This window comes from Cetorhinus maximus, chromosome 7 (assembly GCF_964194155.1).
Source record: "Cetorhinus maximus chromosome 7, sCetMax3.hap1.1, whole genome shotgun sequence".
In the NCBI taxonomy this organism is placed as follows: Eukaryota; Metazoa; Chordata; class Chondrichthyes; order Lamniformes; family Cetorhinidae; genus Cetorhinus; species Cetorhinus maximus.
The window spans coordinates 9,230,967-9,246,510 of record NC_135885.1 but is presented as its reverse complement, the minus strand read 5'-3'; the positions used below and the strand labels follow the sequence as shown (position 1 = coordinate 9,246,510).

Genomic DNA, 15,544 nt, shown 5'->3' with positions numbered 1-15,544 from the left:
TTTCTCCACATTGAACTTCACCTGCCACCTGTCTGCCCTCCCCATCAACTTGCCTATGGCCTTTTGAAGTTCTACACTACCCTCTGCTGGTCATTATGACACTTGACAATGGTACATTTCAAAAGGCTTTTTGCTCCTTAGCTTAGGATAGAAAATGACAAAAGATGAAAAGTAAGCAAAAGGGCAATCCCTCATTCCTCTATCAACATGAACCAGGTCCTTGTTCCGGGTTCGAGGCCAGGGGTGGGAGGAGGGATAGATGGGGGGGTGGGGTTTGCCCTTGAGCGGGAGGATGTGGGGCTCAGTGGGTGAGGAATCGGTCCCCTGCAGCAACATAATAGCGTTGCTATGACTTATTGGCAGATACAAAACGCAGAACCATTCAAAAGCCTTGATAATTTCGTGGACATTTACATATGATACCACGGTGGGTTCTTCTACTTCTAACAATAAAATACACGTTTTCAACCAGCCAGAAGCTGGAAACTAGCGAGCATAGCTCAAGTGTGAAGAACCAGAGCCACAAGCAGGAAAGCAAGCGACGGCTTCAGATCTTAAATGAGAAGTTTGGTTGCGCGGCACGGCTCAGCAGAACTTGCCTGTCACCTTCCTCAGCGCCGATTGGTGCTATCTCTGTAAGTGCGGCTTCCAGTTGGCGGACACCACCGTCAATCTTCTGTCGTCACCCCCTTGATTCTCTCACAGCCTCTGATGCTGGTGAGAAGGATTAATTTCTGCGCATGGGAAACGTCTGGGTGCAGATTGGCAGAGGGCAGCGCAGTGCGAGAAGGGTTCTTTTGCCAACACCGCCTGACAGTAAAAATGGAATGTGAGGGGACGGGGTAAAGACGAGGGGACTCGGTGGGGATAAAAAGTGTAGAGAGACACCGATGCTGTGTGAAAGCCAGAATTATAAAAACCCCGGATATTTGAGCATTTTGAAGAAAACTGCAAGGACACTGGGACCTTTCATGCAAAACTGGGATGTCTGAACACCATAGGTGGGTTACGATCCCAACCTATAATTTTTACATTATCTGGCCCAAAAATCCTCTTACTAACTCTTAACTTCTTGACTCTTAAATTTACTAACGCTTTCAATTTACCTCCTGTTTGCCGCTTTCCATCTCCAGCTTGCTGCCTCTCCTGACTTACGATCTCTCTTACCTCACCACTTCCCTTCCCAACCCTCTTGCTTTCTGACCCTCCCGCTCGCTGCCTCTCTCCCGGACCCTCTCACTTACTCCTTCCCTTCCCCCACCCATTACCCTCACAAACCCCTCCCGCTTGACACCTCCCTCACACTCGCAGCTTCCCTCCCTGACCCTCCCGCTCGCCACTTTCCCGCCCGTCCCTCCTGCTTCCCTCACCCATCCTCCCACTCATCATCTCCCCCTCACTTGCCTCCCCAACCTTCTGCTTCCCTGCCCGACCTTCCTGCTCGCCAATCCACTGGCTGCTTCCCTCCCTGACCCTCCCGCTCGTTGTTTCCCTCTCCGACACTCCTGCTGTGAGCAAGGGCTCGGGTGAGGGATGGAGGGATGAGAGGAAGCAAACGAGGGAGCGGGAGAGGCAAGCGGGAGGGTCAGGCAGGGAAACAGTGAGTGGGTGAGTGGCGTCGAGCAGGAGGGTTGTACAGCAGGCCGCAAGGGCGGCATATTGAATACCACTGGATCAAATTCATCTGCAGGAAAACAGATGGCACATCTCCCGATTACCAGCTAAACTCTCGCTGCAGAGCATTCAAGGAGTTATAGTTCTATCAAGGTGGCTTATTGGAAGAGTTCCATTGGGGCCTAGTTTCAGTGCTCATTGCTGCCTTGAAAGAGGAGAATCTCATGACCCCAATTACTTGTACTCCCATGGTTTGCATACGATGCAAGAACAGAAAATCCTGGAAAAACCCAGCAGATCTGACCCCAGCATCTGCGGAGAGAGAAACAGACGTTTCGAGTCCGTATGACCTTTCTTCAACTCTGTTTCTCCCTCCACAGATGCTGCCAGACCTGCTGAGTTTTCCTTGCATTTTCTGGTTTTGTTTCAGATTTCCAGCATCCGCAGTATTTTGCTATTAGCCTGCGTTAGGTGGTCTGACGGAGGGTCATCAACCTGGAACATTGGCCGGGATTTCGGTTTTGCTGGGTCACCAAATTTCCCATCCCTCCCCCGACAGGTCCCGCCACGGGCGGAACCGGAAAATCCCAACCGTTGGTCGGGACTTAACGGTCAAGGTGGGGTTCACGCCTTTCAGCTTCAAAACTGGTGGGAACTCTGTATCGAGTGTTTTCTGGAGGCCCGGTGCTAGTTGAAGGCAACCCAGCACTTACCTGGACAACGTCGGACCTCCCATTGAATTAAGCCCAGTGCAGGGTGGAAATCCCACCCTCTGCCACTGCTGGTATTGACTGGGGAACCCCAGTGCTGGATCCCTGGAGAGAGGCGGGTGGGACAGGATGGGGATGCCAGGCAGGCGGTCGCTGGCGAGGGGGTTGGATGGGGAACAGGGGTCGACAACAAGGGCAGTGGGGGGTGGGGGTACCTGCAGGGCCCCAGTCAACCATAGGCAAAGCCAGCAGGGCAGTCTTTCCAGATGACGAGTTCCTGCCCGCTGCTGGTATTCTAAAGTGTCTACTTAAGGGCCTTCATTGGCCTCAGGGTAGGAAGGCCACCCTCCAATCCGCACTCTCTCTCCTGACCGCCCTGCCTCCAAACTTGCGTCCGAGGGGGAAGTGAGTCCCTCCCATTAATTCTGTTTCCCTCCACAGATGCTGCCTGACCTGCTGAGTATTTCCCGCTTTCTCTGTTTTTGTTTCAGATTTCCAGCACCCACAGTATTTTGTTATTGCATTAGTGCCTGATGCAGTATGTCGGAGCATCCCCAATGAGATCACCGAGCAAGACACTGCTTGGAATTGTGATCCTTGATAAAATATTACTAGTAATACAGACCCAGACTTTCAGCTCCATAAGTACATGCTACATCTCCCTCATTACACCTGTAAAAAGGTTTCCATGTTTCCGTCTGATTCGATATTTTCAGAATATGACATCTTATCAGATTAAAATGTCTCAAAGCTCCTATAGAATCTTACAGAACTGAAGGATACCATTTACCAATGGGTCCAATGTGCCTGTTGCTGACTCTGAAAGATCCATTCAATTAGTCCCGTTTTTCTGCTCTTTCCATACAGCACTGCAAATGTTTCCTTTTCATAGCCTAGCGGTAATGTTACTGGACTAGTAATCCAGAGACCGGACTAAGGCTCTGAAGGCACCGGTTCAAATCCCACAACGACAGCTGGGGAATTTAAGTGCAGCTAATTAATAAATTTGGAATAAAGTGCTGGTCTCATCATTAATGATCGTGAAACTACCAGATTGTTAGAGGTGTCAGCTGTGGCTCAGTTCATAGCACCCTCGCCTTTGAATCAGAAGGTTGTGGGTTCATGTCCCACTCCCGGAAACCAAGAACTGTGAATGTACTCGAAAGAGTTACATGCGATCTGTTGATAACTCGAAAGAGTTACAACTGTTAAATACTCCGTAAGTAACCACCCTTGAGGTGTCAGCTGTGGCTCAGTTCATAGCACCCTCGCCTTTGAATCAGAGGGTTGTGGGTTCATGTCCCACTCCGAAAACCAAGAACTGTGATTGTACTCGAAAGAGTTACAATCTGTGACTGTTGATAACTCAAAAGAGTTACCAGATTGTTGTCAAAAGCACATCTGGTTCCACTAATGTCCTTCAGGGGAGGGAATCTGCCATCCTTTACCCCAGTTTTGCCCACACATGACTCCAGACCCACAGCCATTGTGGTTGGGTTTTAACTGCCCTCTTACACAGCCGAGCAAGTCACTCAGTTGGGCTGAATCTTCACTCGGTGAGCAGGGACGGGGCCCGACGTCACTGCGCCTCATTTAGGTCTTCAGTTCGGTGGACGCGTGGCCAGGTGAACTGTCAATGGGCCGGTTAAGGCCATTAATGAACTAATTAAGCCTATTGAGAAAGCTGCCTGTCCAACCTTAAGGTTGGCTGGGGGGCAGGCGAAGAGCCCAGGCGGCCTTCACATTTTTCATGGCCCCTCATCCATGAGCGGGATGAAGGGTCTATAAATTAAATTAATTTTTTCATTAAAGTTCATTGACATGTCCCAGTTCATGTGACACTGTCACATGAGGGGACATGTCTTATATTAAGTTTTGGAACTTAAACTAATCTCCCCGAGGCAGCTCTGTGCCCCGACTCAGGGAATACCTCCCCCACCCCCCCACCCCCACCCGCACAGGGAGTGCTCAGCACTTCCAGGCGTGTGTAACGCTGGGCGGGCCTTAATTAGGGGGGAAGAATTCTACCCGGTGTATTTTTTTTTGTTGTGATCTGGAATGCACTGTCTGAAAAAGTGGTGGGTTCAAAAGTAACTTACAAAAGACCATGAGATAAATACTTTGTTTGATTTGTTCTTGGGATTTGAGTATCGCTGGCAAAGCCGCCAGCATTTATTGCCCATCCCTAATTGCCATTGAGAAGATGGGGGTGAGCCGCCTTCTTGAACTGCTGCAGTCAATGTGGTATAAGTAACAGACATTCCTTTTTTATATTCGGTGTGGGATGTGGGCGTCACTGGCTAGGCCAGCATTTATTGCCCATCCCTAATTGCCCTTGAGAAGGTGGTTGGTGAGTTGCCTCCTTTGAACTGCTGCAGTCTGTGCAGTGTAGGTACACCCACAGTGCTGTTAGGGAGGGAGTTCACTGGGTCAAAATCCTGGAATCCCCTCACCATGTTTCCGGTGTAGGTTGTACCTATAGCACATGGACTGCAGCAGTTCAAGACAGTAACTCTCCTTTTTCCCCCTTTTGGTTCTTTTTCCAATTATCATAATCTGTGTCCTCTGATTACGGTCCCTCCTGCCCATGGAAATAGCTTCTCCTTAACTCTGTCAGACCCCCTCAAAATTTTGAACAGCTCCAATAAATCTTGCCTTAGCCAAGGCTGCCCAAAGGAGAACGATCCTAGTTTCTTCAGTCACAATGGACTACTTTTCATGTGCATGACCATAGTTTTGTAGGCAAATATGGCAACCGTCTATGCCCACATCCCTGCCGGGCATGTGACCAAGCTTGTTTCCGTTAATTCATCTTTCTGTCCACGTTTTGGCTTCTTCACAGCCTTTGGATTTTTTTTTTCTCTCTTAAATGTTTAGGAGGAAAAGCAACAAACTGGGAAGGTGGCATCCGGGTGCCAGGTCTCCTCCGTTGGCCTGGAGTGTTAACAGCGGGCAAGAGCATCGACGAGCCGACCAGCAACATGGATCTCTTCCCGACGATCTTCAAACTATCGAAAGCTGCAATGCCAAGTAACAGGTTAGCAGCTGGGGTCTTGGGGGAGGAAGGGGACAATCACAGCCCCGGTGGTAGATCAGTGTGAACCTTGGTGCCACCTTTAGCTCAGTTGGTAGTACTGTCACCGCTGAGTCAGTCGGCTCCAAAATCCCACTCCAGAGACTTGGTACTTAATCCAGACCGACACTCTGGTGCAGCCGTGAGTGCTGCACTGTCAGACATGCCATCTTTTAGATGAGATGCACTCGGGTGATGCCATGGCAATACTCAAATAAGAGCAGCGGAGTTCTATTTGGTGTTCTGGCCGATATTTATGCCTCTGATCATTGCTGTTCATTGGAGCTTGCTAGGTGCAAATTGGCTGCCATTTTTTCCTCCGTCACAGCAGTGACAACACTTCAAAAGTATTTCATTGGCCTCGATGCATCTGCAGGTGGTGGAAGGTGCTAAATAAATGCAAGTTATTTTTATGACCATTTCATCAAGACTCAACTCCTTGAAGGCTCTCCTTGCTTACACCTTCCACAGGCTACACCATGACCAGAACGATGCAGCTGTTGTCCTATCCTGCACAAAGCCCCACAGTCCCAGCAGTCACCAAGTACCGCTAGTTTCCTGTACCCCAAATGAAAAGCACCTGTCATCCTCTGCACATGTCCCTGTGGCCTTGCCACACCCTACCCCTGTGATCTCCGCCAGTCACATATCCGTGTGTGTGCCCTGCACAACTCAACAATTCTACCTCTTACTACCACCCCTTTCTCTGCACCAAGACTGACGGCCGCTTCCACCTGTCCTCTTGAGCCATTTCACAAACTCTCTTCTTTCACCCTTTGTCCAGTTCCCATTCCTACGCCTGTACTTCCACCCGTACCCTCACTCCCACACTGTTCATTGTCTCTGTTTCCACAAAGTTTTTTGAGGCATTCCTTTCCATATGTAGAGTGCTAGCCATTTTCTTAATGACGTTCAGTCAGAGGCACCCTTCAGGTCGGATCACTTGTGCTCTTCTCTTTTCTCCCGCACCTAACCATCCCTCACCCAGTCTCCGAAATCAGCTGACTGTTGACCTTGCACATTTCTTGAGCAACTGAAATACTAAACTTGACTCTACCCTCCTCTTCCCCCAGGATAATCGATGGCCGGGACCTGATGCCTTTGCTCCTAGGTGAAGTGCAGCAGTCGGATCACGAGTTTCTCTTCCACTACTGTAATAGCTATTTAAGTGCAGTTCGCTGGCATCCAAGGCATAGTAAGTTCATTCTTTTCTGGTACTGTAATGTAACCTAGTTACAGATGTATTGAAGCTGGTATGTTAAGATATTCAATTACAAGACATTTTGGTGGTTACTGTAGTTCACTCACATACACCCTTTGGTGTCACCTACTGGCTTTTGATGTTTTGCAGTCTCATCTCTCTAAGGCCACTGCTCCAGGAGTCCCCATTGAGCCACTGGTTTAAATAGTTAAAGGAGCTTTTTGGAGGACAATCAAAGAATAGTTGTATCTGCTGGTCACTTTCAGGTTCAGCTCAACAAGTGTGCGTTTTTAAATCTTTGATCTAATGATTTGAGAAGGCAAACGTTTCCTATGCCCAAATGCGCGTACATATTCACACAAAACTACTTGGCCAGTACTGCTTAGTTTACAGTGAAGCCCTAACAGAAGACTAGATTTTTTTTTTTAAAACACCTTGTAGATTATAGCTCCCGTACTGCTTAGCTCATTACATGTTTTTTAAAAATGATCCCACCCCCCCTTTAATCTTCACGCAGATTGACCACTGGCCCACAAGCAAAAGAATCCACTTTTTGCATTTGAAGGTAGGATTACATAGTACATCTGGTACAGAAACAGGCCATTCAGCCCAACCTGCCCATGATGGTGTTTATGCTCCATTCACGCTTCCTCACATCTTTCCTGTCTAAATCTAACATCATAACCCTCTATTCTCTTCTCCCTCATATGCTTGTTTAATTTCCCCTTAAATGCATCTACACTATTCGCATCAACCACTCCCTGTGGTAGCAAGCTCCACATTCTTACCATTCTCTGGGTAAGGAAGTTTCCTCTGAATTCCCTATTGGATTCTTTGGTGACTATCTTATATTGACGGTCTCTAGTTATGCTCTTCTCCACATGAAGGAAACAATCTCTCTCAAGCCACTCTATCAAAACCTTCCATAATTTTAAAGACCTCTATTAGGTCACACCTCAGCCTTTTTAATCAAGAGAAAAGAGACCCAGCCTGTCAAATCCTTTCCTCATAATTGTACCTACACCGTTCTAGTGTCATCCTCATAAATCCTCTCTGCATCCTCTCCAGAGCCTCTCAATACATTTTGTAACGACAACCAGAACTGCACAGAGTACTCATTAACCAAAGTTTGATACAGTTTTAGTCAAATTTCCCTACTGTTCAAATCTAACCCTCTAGGAGTAAAGCCTATTGCTTGGTTTGCTTTTCTTATGGTTTTTCTAACCTGTGGCCTAGCTTTTAGTGACTGATGTATTTGTCCTCCGAAATCCTTTTGTTCCTCCACCCCACCTGGATCTGCACCTTCCGAATAATAAGTGACCTCCCTATTCTTCCTCCCGAAATGTACGACCTCACACTTATCTGTGTTGAACTTCACTTGTCAATTATTTGCCCAATCTGCAAGTTTATTAATGCTCTCCTGTAATTTTTTGCAGTCCTCCTCCATATTGACAATCTCTCCCCATCCCACCATCCGATTTAGTGTCATCCGCAAATTTATAAATAGCGTTTTTGATTCCAAAGTCCAAATCGCTAATGTAAATTGTGAACAGCCATCTCACCCTGGTCCCTGTGAAAAGCCACTTGCCACTTACTGCCACTCTGAGCAACTCATTCTTTATTCCCACACTCTGCCTTCTGTCTTGAAGGCCGCTAACAATCCATTCTGCCACTTGTCCCCTGACTCCACATTCTCGGACCTTATTCATTAGTCGATTATGGGCGCCTTAATGAAGGTCTTTTGAAAATCCAGATGAATTACACCTACTGTATAACCTGCATTGCCTACTCTTGATATTACCTGCTCAGAGGATTCAGTAATGTTGGGTCAAGCAAGATTTTCTCTTTTGAAATCCATACTGACCATTCATCATCACGAGAACACAAGAAAAGGGGCAGGAGTAGACCACTCAGTCCGCCATTCAGTATGATCATGGCTGGTCTCGGGCTCCATTTTTCTGCCTGTTCCCCATACGCCTTAATTCCCTGAGAGAACAAAAATCTGTCTCTCCCAGCCTTAAATGTATTCAACAATGGAACATCCACAACCCTCTGGGGTAGAGAATTCCAAAGATGAACAACTATTTGAGTGAAGTAATTTCTCATCTGAGTCTTAAATTACCATCCCCTTAGCCCAAGACTGTGCTATCTGTTTTAGATTCCCCGACCAACGTAAACAGCCTTTCTCATTCCTAGATGTTCTTCTATTCTCTCCTTTCGTAAAGATTTAATTATTATTCCTACCACCGGCATTAAACTGATGGTCTATAATTTTTTTAATTCATTCATGGGATGTGGGTGCCTCTGGCTAGGCCAGCATTTATTGCCCATCCCTAATTACCCTTGAGAAGGTGCTGGTGATCTGCCTTCTTGAACCGCTGCAGTCCCTGTGGTGTAGATACACACAGGGTGCTGTTAGAGAGGGAGTTCCAGGATTTTGACCCAGTGACAGTGAAGGAACGGCAATTTATTTCCAAGTCAGGATGGTGAGTGACTTGAAGGAGAACCCCCAGGTCCATGTTTTTTTTTCCTCTTATTCGTTCCTGGGATGTGGGCATCACTGGCTAGGCCAGCATTCATTGCCCATCCCTAATTGCCCTTGTTCAGGGGGCTTTTAAGAGTCAACCATATAGCTGTGGTTCTGGAATCACATGTAGACCAGACCAGGTAAGGACAGCAGATTTCCTTCCCTAAAGGGCAATGGTTTCATGGTCGTCATCAGACTTTGAATCCCAGATTTTTTTCTGTTGAACCCGGGTCCCCAGAGCATTACCCTGAGTCTCTGAAATACTAATCAGTGACAATACCACTATGCCACCACCTCCCCATGTCTGCTTCCCTTGTCCTTCTAGATGGTAGTGGTCATGGGTTTGGAAGGTGCTGCCTAAGGAAGCTTGGTAAACTTCTGCAGTGCACCTTGTAGGTGGTACACACTGTTATCACTGTGCGTTAATGATGGAGGGAGTGAATGTTTGTGGATGGGGTGCCAATCAAGCGGGCTGCTTTGTCCTGGATGGTGTCAAGCTTCTTAAGTGTTGTTGGAGCTGCACTCATCCAGGCAAGTGGGGAGTATTCCATAACACACCTAACTTGTACCTTGCAGATGGTGGACAGGATTTGGGGAATCAGGGGGTAAGTTGTTCACTGCAGGATTCCTAGCCTCTAACCTGCTCTTATAGCCACAGTATTTATATGGTTAGTCCAGTTCAGTTCTGGTCAATGGTAACCTCCACTGGGTGTTGATAGTGAGGGATTTAGCGATGGTAATGCCATTGAATGTCAAGGGACGATGTTTAGATTCTGCCTTGTGTTGCCTGGCACTTGTGTGGCATGTGCATTACTTGATCCCTCAATACCTTTTGTGAATGTTACTTGCCACTTGTCAGCCCAAGCCTGAATGTTGTCCAGGTCTTTCTACATTTGGACATGGACTGCTTCAGTATCTGAGGAGTTGCAAATGGTGCAAAACATTGTGCAATCATCAGTGCACATCCCCATTTCTGACCTTACATTGAAGAAAGGTCATTGATGAAAAGCTGAAGATGGTTGGGCCTAGGACACTACCCTGAGAAACTCCTGCAACAATGTCCTGGGACTGAGATGGTTGACCTCCAACAGCCACAACCATCTTCCTTTGTGTTAGATATGACTCCAACCGTGAAGAGATTTCCTTGATTCCCATTGACTCCAGTTTTGCCATGGCTCCTTGATGCAGTTAGGGATGGGCAATAAATGCTGGCCTAGTCAGTAACGGCCACATCCCATGAATGAATATAGAAAAAGTGCCATATTCTATCAAATGCTGCCTTGATGTCAAGGGCAGTCCCTCTCAACTCACCTCTGGAGTTCAGTATTTTTGTCAATGTTTGAACCAAGGCTGTAATGAGATCAGGAGCTGAGTGACCCTGGTGGAACACAAACTGGGCATCAGTGAGCAGTTTATTGCTAAGCAAGTGCTGCTTGATAGCACTGTTGATGACCCCTTCCATTACTTTGCTGATGAACGAGAGTAGACTGATGGGTCGGTAATTGGCCAGGTTGGATTTGTCCTGCTTTTTGCATACAGGACATACCTGGGAAATTTTCCACATTGCTGGGTAGATGCCAGTGTTGAAGCTGTACTGGAACAGCTTGGCTAGGAGTGCGGCAAGTTCTGGAGCTCAAGTCTTCAGTACTATTGCGAGAATATCGTTAGTGCTCATAGCCTTTGCAGTATCCAGTGCTTTCATGAGTTTCTTGATATCATGTGGAGTGAATCAAATTTGTTGAAGATTGGCATCTGTGATGCTGGGGACCTCCAGAGGAAACCAAGATGGATCATCCACTCGGCACTTCTGGCTGAAGATTGTTGCAAATGCTTCAGCCTTATCTTTATCAGTAGTGGATCTACCCAACCACTCTTGGTAATGGACATTGAAGTCCCCCATCCAGAGTACATTCTGCGTCCTTGCCACCCTCAGTGCTCCCTCCAAGTGGTGTTCAACATGGAGGAATACTGATTCATGAGCTGAGTGCTGAGTGGGGGGCGGTACGTGCTAATCAGCAGGAGGTTTCCTTGTCCATGTTTAAACTGATGCCATGAAACTTCAAGGGATCCAGAGTCAATGTTGAGGACTCCCAGGGCAACTCCCTCCTCAATGTGCTGCCATCTCTGCTGGGTCTGGCCTGCCAGTGGTGTCTGGGACATTAACTATAAGGTATGATTCCATGAGTCTGTCAGGCTGTTGTTTGACTGGTTTGTGAGACAGATCTCCCAATTTTGCCACAAGCACCCAAATGTTAGTAAGGAGGATCAACAGGGTTAGAGTTTGCCGTTACCATTTCCTGTGCCCAGGTCCATGTCGGGTGTTCCATTCAGTTTCATTCCATATCCAGTTTTCTGTGATGGTTTGAGACAGCTGAGTGTCTTGCTCAGCCATTTCAGAGGGTTTTTATGATACAACCACATCGCCAGATGGGTTTTTACAAAATGATTTCATGGTCATCGTTAGACTTTTAATTCCCGATTTTTATTGAATTTAAATTCCACCATCTGCCGTGTTGGGATTCCAACCTCTATCCCGGTACATTACCCTGGGTCTCTGGATCACTAGCCCAATGACAATAGCACTACGCCACCACCTCCCCTCATTCCCTATACATCTTCTGTGACCCTTCCTAAACATAGGAAGGACATTAGCTATCTGCCAGTGTTCTGGCACTACATTTTACCAATGAATTATTAAGTATGAGTAGTAATACCTCTGCGATCTCCTCTAGATTCTTTTAAATTTCTTAGATGCAATCCATCTGGACCAGGTGTTTTATCCTCTTTGTTTAGTTCATTCAATACATCCTGTTCTTTTATTTTAAATACATTTATCTCGTTACTCATCTCATCATTCAATGTCATGTCCATCTTTTCTATCTCCCTGATAAATACTGAAGCAAAATAATTATTTCATATTTCCGCCATCTCTCTATTGTTGGCTGTGGTATTATCCTGCCTATCCATTAATGGTCCTAATTCCATCACAGCCTTCCTTTTTTAATTAATGTTATTTTACCATTTTTTTATATTCCTTGATAATTTAATCTTATTGTTCCTCTTTGCCGACTTAATTGTTTTTTGACTTCTCCTAATCTCTTCATAGTCTCTCTTATCTTGCACACTTTTGCTGCCAATGTACTCAATGTTTGTCTCTTTCCTAACCCTCAAATGTTCCCTTATGCCTTTATTCATTCATGGAGTCCCACTAGTATTTAAACAGTATTTTGTAGTATCCACACATCCCAAAAGAATCAAGTACTTTTGAAGTCACTGTTGCAATGTAGCAAAATGCAGCGGACAATTTGCACACAGCAAGGTCCCACAAGTAGCAATGAGATATATCCAAAACATTTTTTTCCAGTGATACTGGCTGAAGAGTTAAGTATTAACTAGTATTGACTAGTGTCTTGGAATCTTTTATTTCCATTTGAGAGGGTAGGCAAGGTTGCGGTTTTCACATCACAAGACATCACCTCTGGCAATCTTGCATTGGAGTGCCAGCCTAGGTTATGCGCTCAAGGCTCTGAAATGGATCTTGAACTCTCAGCCTCCCGAGGTGAGAGTGCCACCAACTGAACCACAGCTGACACAGAAAACCTCGTCCCTTGTCGCTGTCAAAGCCAACATTTATTGCCCATCCCAAATTGCCCTTGGAAAGGTTGGATTTCCAGTGACGCTTGGCTTGTCGTGGTCGGATAATATGCCGGACAAGCTGCCATTGCAGGCTCACGGCTGAAAAACACCAACTTGCATTGGAGCTACAAGAGGGTGCCCTGTCCCCATTGGACTGCACCTCAGCAATCAGCAACTTCAGCAAAGGGAAAAGTTCTTGGGAGGGGAGGGAAAGGGGAGCAGAGAGAAATTTTCCTAAACTATCTAGATAAAAAAACATTTGACCGTTTTCTGTCAGTTTGGTTGAGTAGAATGAATTTCAAGTATTTTATTATGCTTGGCCACAATGCTTTCACGGTATACGGTCTATACATGTGCAATGTGACAGGCATTCTGTATATACTATTGGCTCCTGGAAGAGCCTGGCTTCAGAAGACCATAAGACGTAGGAGCAGAAGTAGGCCATTCGGCCAATCGAGTCTGCTCCACCATTCATTGAGATCATGGCTGATCTGATAATCCTCAGCTCAGCAGTTAGATGGTCATCGTACCCAAGTGATCTGTCACGATTGTCAATAGTAATGGTTTCTTTAATATTTTTATGGCCTCATGTATTGTCTATTGCATTTGTTACAGGCTCCTCTGTGTGGAAAGCCCACTTCTTCACACCAAACTTCAATCCGGAAGGGAGACAAGGTTGCTTTGACACACACGTTTGCATGTGCTATGGAGCTTATGTCAGTCAACATGACCCACCTTTGCTCTATGACCTTTCGAGAGACCCAGCAGAATCATCGCCTTTGACACCCACCTCAGAGCCCCAGTATTATCAAATTCTGGAAGCGATGAGAGAAGCCGTGAACAAGCACCAGAGGACTCTGACGCCGGTGCCTGATCAGCTGTCACTCAATAACGTGATTTGGAAGCCTTGGCTCCAGCCGTGCTGTAGCACTGTGTGGGAGCACTGTCACTGTGATAATGAAAGAAGCAGAAGCCCAGCGCTGGTTGGGAATACGGATTAGAAACAATTCCTTCGTCTTGAGTTTGAATTCAACCCAGATTGAAGGAAAAAAGTGCGTGTGGGATAGCTATATTTTTCTCCCTCTCTTTGCTCATTCAGCACACTTATCTTTTCTTTTTTCTTTCTCTGCCTTTATTTTTGCTTCACCCCTCTCTCTCTCTGCCCCCCCCCTCCCACCTCACATTCTATCTTTCACACTATCTCTTGCACTCCCCCATAACGGAAGATGGCTGGAGTAAAGTTATATTGGCAGTCTTGCTCAGTCTGAATGGCTCGCTGGTGTTCAATTGGGAATGATGCACCTGTGCATCACTGAGAGTTCTACTAAAGTTCAGGTTAAGGCAGGGGTGAAGAGGTTGTTGTTGACATTCTTTTATCAATGAACACAAAATTTACAATAAATAGGAAGAAGCCTGATTCCAGTTTGAACTCAAGCTGCCAAGTATGGTTGGGATAATTACCGACCCATCTACCTGATCTAAATTAAGATGCGCCCATCACGCTTCAGGCATTGCACCTCCCCGTGTACGTATCATTCCTTTGTTGCACAGGAAAGGAAATGGAAAGGGAAAGAAAGCCAGTCATTTCCTGATGGTTCATTCTGACCTTCTGGGGAGGGGCTGGGCTTTTGTAAGTACTTGCCTAATCAATAAGAGAAAACCTCAACCTTCTACTTCAGCATCTGCGGAAGACCCAACAAACGTTTCTATTGACATCAGGGTGTGTGCCACAATGGCAGCCTGAAAGGGGTGGACCATGTTACACAAAGCAGCTCAACAAACTCTTATTTCTCTATAACAGACTAATACCTCACGCATTACGTGGTGGAGCAGCACATCCTCTGACATACTGGCAGCAAAACCACGGGAGGTCTGCCACTGCACAGATTTTGCATACGCATGTGGCATCCTATAGGAAGGGTTGGATTTGGTCGTTAATCGTACGAAAATAAATCTTAAGGACTTGCATTGATATACCGTGTTTCCTAGCCTCAGGTCATCTCAAAGTGCTTCACAGCCACTGAAATACCCTTGAAGTGCAGGCGCCATTGTAATGTAGGAAATCGACGGCGTCGCATTAAAAAAGAGTTAAATGCAAAAATCATTACCACTTAGGAACCTCTGAACCCTTTCCACTTTAAAGGAAATTATTGAGGCATGTTTGATAAGCAAATAGTTATAAATCTGCCCAGTCCTCTCTAAATCTCTAAAAATGACTTGGTTGTTAAGTTTTTTTTATATATATATACATACTGTGTCCTCAGTGTGTTTGCTAATGTTGGAATTTTAGATATTTTGTGAAGGGGATTATCAAATAAAAACCATACGGAACACACTAATCTTGTGATTTATCGGTTAGCGAGATTATCTTAAGTTTTGACTCTCGTTCGAAGCCATGCGTTAAGTTGGCAGTGGTCATGTTATTTATGGGGGCAAAGTAAGGGCATCCAGAGCTGGAATTTCCTGGTGACTGAAGACATAAGCCTGGATTTTCATCTGGGGGGGCAAGCTCTGTGGGGGTGGAGGAGATGTTGCGAGGTCAGGAAGTCTGGGAGTACAGGTCTTCCGACTGTACTGCAGAATTTAACTGCAGGGCTGCTTTAAGTGGGGCTGCCAGCCATGGGCAGCCTGATTGATAGAGATAATGGGGGAGAGGGGAGCGCAGGGAGGGGGTCCCAACTTTTAACCAATCAATCCACCACCTGCATATACAGAACCATTTCCTATATTGGGATTCAGCAGACAATTTTAGGCTATTGAAAGATACTTATATTCAATAAGTT

At 46.2% G+C, this 15,544-nt stretch overlaps 1 protein-coding gene across 1 annotated transcript in view; it reads left to right on the top strand.

Moving 5' to 3' along the window:
- The window catches only part of LOC144683077 (steryl-sulfatase-like), a 50,868-nt gene extending 35,772 nt beyond the window's left edge, over positions 1 to 15,096 (top strand). Inside the window, exons 6-8 of the mRNA XM_078546105.1 lie at positions 5,202 to 5,361; positions 6,471 to 6,592; positions 13,377 to 15,096. Of these exons, the coding sequence (XP_078402231.1) occupies positions 5,202 to 5,361; positions 6,471 to 6,592; positions 13,377 to 13,762 (668 nt within the window). The 3' untranslated portion in view covers positions 13,763 to 15,096. The remainder of the gene's footprint in view (positions 1 to 5,201; positions 5,362 to 6,470; positions 6,593 to 13,376) is intronic.
- Positions 15,097 to 15,544: the final 448 nt, after the last annotated feature.